Source organism: Eptesicus fuscus, chromosome 18 (genome assembly GCF_027574615.1).
Source record: "Eptesicus fuscus isolate TK198812 chromosome 18, DD_ASM_mEF_20220401, whole genome shotgun sequence".
NCBI lineage: Eukaryota > Metazoa > Chordata > Mammalia > Chiroptera > Vespertilionidae > Eptesicus > Eptesicus fuscus.
The window spans coordinates 41260940-41266929 of NC_072490.1; the positions used below are offsets into that span (position 1 = coordinate 41260940).

General features: G+C 55.4%; 1 protein-coding gene across 1 annotated transcript in view; it reads right to left on the reverse strand.

The window, feature by feature from the left end:
- Positions 1-665: 665 nt before the first annotated feature.
- LOC129147167 (inter-alpha-trypsin inhibitor heavy chain H4-like) overlaps positions 666-5990 on the reverse strand; it is an 8355-nt gene continuing 3030 nt past the window's right edge. Inside the window, exons 4-7 of the mRNA XM_054708158.1 lie at positions 3286-3392; positions 1462-1616; positions 1245-1341; positions 666-804 (exon numbers count right to left, since the gene is read on the reverse strand). Of these exons, the coding sequence (XP_054564133.1) occupies positions 729-804; positions 1245-1341; positions 1462-1616; positions 3286-3392 (435 nt within the window). The 3' untranslated portion in view covers positions 666-728. The remainder of the gene's footprint in view (positions 805-1244; positions 1342-1461; positions 1617-3285; positions 3393-5990) is intronic.

Genomic DNA, 5990 nt, shown 5'->3' on the forward strand with positions numbered 1-5990 from the left:
GGTAGGAAGAGTCAAAACTGGTTTCCATGGTCCTAGCTGGTTTGGCTCAGTGAATAGAGCATCAACCCAAGGACTAAAGGTCCTGGCTTCGATTCTGGTCAAGGTTATGTATCTCGGTTGCAGGGTCGATCCCTGGCCCCAGTCAGGGCACATTCAGGAGTCAACCAATCAATGAGTCTCTCTCACATCGATGTTTCTCTCTCTGTATCTCCCCTTCCCTTCCACTCTCTCTAAAAATCAATGGAAAAATATATTCAGGTGAGGATTAACAAATGACATGACATGAAAACTGGTTTTTATGGACTGAAACTGAACCTCTGCTCCCAGAGGATGTTTTCCGGCCCAGGGCCCCAAGCGGGGGTCTGGAGTGACATATTACATGGGTGGTTCAATCTCTCTAAATCTTAGTTTCCATCTTATGAAATGAAGGGAGCGGACCAAAAGCTCCTCAGGGAACTATTTGCCACAGGCCTTTGAGGGCTGATCATGGGAAGATTCTAATGTCACATGATGCTAAGTGTTCAGTGGGAGGTTCTACAGCCCTGGGATTTGGCTGGATGGAACCAGAGACGCCCACTCCCCGATTTACACTACCTTGCTTTATTTGTAATAAGCGGAACTCCCCTCCCCATCACAGTCGAGACCCCACAGGCTGTGGTCACAGGAGGATAGCCATCTGCACACAGTGGGGTGGCATTGGGGTTGGTGGGTGGGTATAACTCCTGCCATCAGGTGTATAGCTCAACAGACCAGCAGGAAATCACTGTTCCCGGGGTCCCCTCTTGGTAATCCAGCTTGAGCTTTCTGGAATGGATAGACATACAGACAGACATATGGGTGGTTAGCAAATCTCAGGTGTGGTGGGAAGAGAGGGAGAGAGCTGGGGACGGGCAAGTGGAAGGTGGAGTTTCAGGGCCCCTTAGCATTCCCTCCAGCACAGGCTGACAAGGCCCAGTCACCCAAGGGCACCCAGTTGTCCAGGGTCCAGGACTCTGAGACTTCAGGGAGTTTGCTAATGCCCCCAACTCACCCTTAGTGATCTCTGACTGGGGTGTATTCTGTGGGTCTGAGTTGACCATTTTTGTGGGGTCACACTGAGGGCTGGGTCAGACATGTCTAAAGCATCAACCTTTCACCTGACTATCTCTAGTTCCCAGTTGCGAGGCACGGACAGGGGAGTGGAGGCCCCCAGGGACCAGCTCTCAGCCTCCTAGTCCCACCCTGGCCTGTTTGTGTGGAGTCACCTGGTGGCATTGAAGTCAAACCCATGAGCCCTCAGTGTTCGCTTGCTGTCATCTGTGGCATCTGGGGGTCCCCAGAGCACGCCCCGGTAAAAGCGGCCTGAGAGACAAAGGGTGGTCAGTGAGGGGTGAAGACACGGGGACGGGAGACACAAGGCACTGCCTGTTCCCAGGCAGAGGTGGATGGAGGATGCCTGAGCCAGGGTCATGGGCAGCATACCAAGGATCCCGTCGACGTGGCTGGAGAAGCGGTCAGTGTCCCGCAGAAGCAGCCGAAGCCCCTGCCCAGGGCCGTCCCAGGACAGCAGGCCGATGGTCACTTTGTCTGGGCTGCTGAGCAGCAGGAGCCCCGCCTTGTCCATGGTCATCGTGAGGCTGTGGGGAAACATAGGCTCCTGAGAGCAAGGTCGGCATGCAGACACCCTCAGGGGACCCTGGCAGTTGGGGTGGGATGGGTGGGGACATCCCTGTTGTGGCCTTGGGTGGGAAGTCCATTACATATTCCGAGCCTCAGTTTTCTCCTTAGCAACTAGGACCAAAGTTAATTTAATAATATCTGGTGATCCCAGCATTTATACAACAAAGTAACGGCTCCTTTCCCTCTGTTGTCTTAGATTTGGTTCCCCACAAATTCCTTTGATATGATTCCGGGGGTATCGGACACACTCTGCCGGAGCCACTGGCCCTTGATGATCAGTGTTTACTTGTACGTTTAACATGTAGAAGGGCAAGTCTCTTCTGATTCTATCCCCGTCTTCTTTACTTAAAATAATCTCTGACAGGCTTACCTTTTTGGTTCTCTTAGGAATGTTAGGCTCCTTCGAGCAAGTTGAACAAGACCCTGCTGGTACTCTGAGGTTACCTTAAAGGGACCTGCACTAAGTTTCCACTTTCTCCACGAGACTCACTACAGGAGGTGTGGTCTGGTTTTCTGCACGGAGATCTGTAGCTCGTGAAAGTGTGTGGAGCCTGGCACTATGACTAAGGAGCTCTTTACCCCATCTTCTGGTGCGCATGTATTTATCAGACAACAGGAAACTTGAAGACCTTTTATGAAATGGGGAGATTTTCAGGTGAGCCCTCAGGTGTGCCAGGTGCTCCCTCACTTGTCAGGTGCAAACCAGGCTCCACTGAGGGGCTCAGTTAGGGGGATGGACGAGGCTCTTTGTACTCAGCACAGGCTGGGACCAGAGGGGCTGTGCTCCCAGACGGCCCGAGCCTCGGCCTCACTCCAGGCCCCTCGTGACTTCTGCACCCGGAGAGCTGCCTCTGGAAGGCTCGATGGTCAGGCAGCCCCACCCAGAGAGGTCACCATCCACCTCCGTGACCTGCCCGCAGCCACGTGTTGGGTGGACACTCTCCTCCTCATGGCGTCAGGAGTGCGCTATGAGAGACTTTCCTAACCTCCCTGGTGCAGTGCCTTCCAGCTCCTTACTGTTGTCATCATTCCCTCCCCACGGAGACAGCTGCCCTCCGGCATGCCCCGTGGGCACCACCCTCCTAACGAGCAAAGTGCTCCCTGTCACCTCCCTCATTGGGTCTCCCCTTAGCCTCCAACTCCGGCTTGGGGTGATTCTCCCCAGGTATGAGTGAGGAAACTGAGGCTCAGAGGGTCTAAGCATCCTGCCCAGGGTCACACACGATTAGCAGCAATGTGGCTCCAACCCACATTGTCCCCTGCATGGGAGAGGGACATGGTTAGGTGAGGCCATTCCTACAGAAAGCCCACATTTGGTCCCCCCGAAGTGCCAGGTCACCCAGACCTGCATGTGTGGTGGCCAATGAAAGGTCTGTGGGGGTATGTATGAGTGTAATGGTCAGTGCTCAGGGGCATGACCGTGTGTGAGCAGCCAGGTCCCGGAACAACCGCTGGTGCCCCCCAGAGAAGAAGAGGTCTGGCTCTGCCCAACCGGTGGGTGGCCCCTGCAGAGGACTCATGCCCAAGCACTTCATCCCCAAGCCTGTGGCCTCAGGCCAGCGGTCAGCACTGTCACTGGCTCACGTAGCCTCAGAGGTCACTGCTGGTACCCAGCCAGCGGCTTACCCAGGCATCACCACGAACAGCGTCTCCTTCCACTTGTACTCAGAGCTTCTTCGGCCCCGAGTCACTACCACGTGCTCAGGGGACACGTGGACCTGCAGCTGGGGATTCTGAAAGCCACCTCGATCTGTGAGAACTGGGCCTTCTCCACCTTATACTCCCCAATCACCCGAACACCTGAGAGCCGAGAGCAGAGGTCAGAGGCATGGGCCCGGCTGGGCACTGGCCTGCAGAGGAGGCGCTCTCTGATTATGTCCCCAGAACTGTCCTTCACCAGCCCCCTCCTCACTGCCCTGTGCCCCCAGCATTCCCTCACACTGGAGTCTGGTTTCCACAATCTTTTCTCTCATCCCTTGGTTGCATTTGACTTTGGAAGGGCCACAAACCCTCAGTGATGGACAGGTTCAGATGAGCCCTCTGAGAAGGAGAGATGGGGTCTGAGGTCCAGGAACCTTTAGAAAGCGCTGTAGTGCGCCTGGCCCTGAGCTAGGGGCCATGGCCAAGAGTGAGATGGAAAATCAGCGGTCCCCGCCCTCAGGGAGCAAACAGACACTAGGCCTGATGTGTGGAGGTGGGGAGACCGTGTGTGAGCATCTCTGAGTGCTGTACGTTCCCACGTCTCATGTGACATCTCAGCTCAACCAGTATGACCCTTCTGGGCGGTGGGGAGCAGGTCTGGTCAGCACCCTCCCTCCTCTTCCATTCCACTCCTCCATACTCTCTAAGGTCCCACTACTTCTTTCAGGGCTCTGGGCTTCTGCCAATCTCTGCCTCTCCCTAGTAACCCCCACACTTGTCTGCCAAGGCCCAGTCATTCCCGTGTGACCCTGTGCAGCCTCATATGCCCCTCCATCAGCCCTGGCCTCCCCTTCTAGGCTTTTGCCTCTAGGTCACTTTGGGCACTGCCTGCAGAGGGTTTCTCTGGAAGGTGACTGGTCAGGCCTCACCTTGCTCAGGGTCTGCGAACAGGATTAATAATGGCCCGAGGTGCGCTTGATGTCCACGCAGAGCTGGTTTCTGCTCTGCCCAGGCAGAGGCAGGATGACGGTGGGAGCCTGGATGGGGGCTGGGGAAGCAGATGTGGTTGCTGGGGCAGGTAGAACCATCTGGAGGGCAGCGATGGGAAGGGGGCTGAGGAGGGCAGGCAACTTACCTGGTGGTGTGGCTGTAGGGCTTGTTTCTGAAAGAAAAAGTCTTTGTTTAGGCATCCTTTCCTCTAGTTGGGAGCATGGGCACAGAAAGATGGGATAGTGTATGGGTAGTGTCCAGGGTTCCCTTCTCCAGTTCAACATTGAGAAAGCATGTAACAGGTTCCTAGAGACCCCCAGGGCTTTCCCATCCCAGGGTCTCCCTGCTGTAGGCCATCGTCCACTCCAGGGAATCTGGTCTGGGGGCCTACCTTCCATTGTTTCGTCCAGGTAATCAATCACTAATTTGGGACCACCGGCAGAGAAAGATGCTAGAATTGGCCAGAAACGGAAAGGGAGAAGGCAGTCAGGATTCAGAGCAATCAGCATGCCTCCAGCCATCACTGCCACCTGCCCCCCCAAGCTCCAGCCCTGCGACCCCTGTTCCCCATACACCCAGCCTAGGAGAGCACACTTTAGGAAAATCACTGAGGAGACAGGGTCCAGCTGGTATTGTGGCTGGGTCTCAATCCAGCCTGGAGATCAGACACAGCTCATGGGGCCACTCATAGCTTTGGGTATGGTGGGAGCCTTGCCTTTCTAGAAGGTTCCATGCTGAGCCAGCCTCCAGAGTGTAATGAGTCTGGTTCAGTGAAAATACATGACACACTACTTCATGTCATGCCCCACAGTAACTGTCTCTGGTCTGTGCCCAGCCCTGTGCAGGTACTTGCTCTCATCCAAGTCTACAGGCAGGCTTACCTATCCCCGTGAGGAAATGAGGTCAGAAAGTGGCTTACCTATCCCGCTTGGTTGCCTCGGATCCGAATCCAAAGTAGAGAATGGATAAATATATTCAGAAGGAATAAGAAGGTCATGTGATTCCATTACCTTGCTGGGCAGGTCATCAACTCGAGTGGGAAACTCCTGCTGTAGAAAAGTTGACACCTGCAGTCTTTGCTCAAGAGGAGTCATGGGGCCCCACCGCCAGGGCTCTGGGACCCACCCCGGGAGACGGATGTAGAGAGGGCAGAGGGCTCCCTTCCCACACCCACCACTCTGAGAGCCTCTCCCCATACAACCCGGAGAAACTCAAAGCTGGGAAAAGGAACCTTCTTGAAGTCCTCCCCGCTGGGATATCAGTCACTCTTCCAACTACCTTGTCCCCTGAAGTTTCTTCTGCCACTAACAAAAGGTCCTGCATGGCTGCCTCCTTAATCGCACACACCTGACTGAGACCCAGCCCAGCCACCAGCCAGGTGAGCCAAGCAAGCCACTCACCCACAGTCAGGGCAGAGCCCAGCCTGTGGCCAGGGTCAAGGTTCTGTCAATTTCCCCTCCCACTACCTCCCCTCCTTTGCTACCTGGTAATACGGGCCCTGTGTGTCCCATGGCTCCATGTCTGAAGACAGTGCGACCTGGAAATCAGAGAGACCTGGGTGTGCATCCAGCTGGAAGGGGACTGTGCCCCTAGCGCCAGGACAGCCAATATCTGAGCGAACAGGTGACTAAAGCACCAACGTGCTTGGGCAGACAATGCCCCCTCCTGGCAGCAGGCTGGGCTGGAGAGGCCTTGGCCAG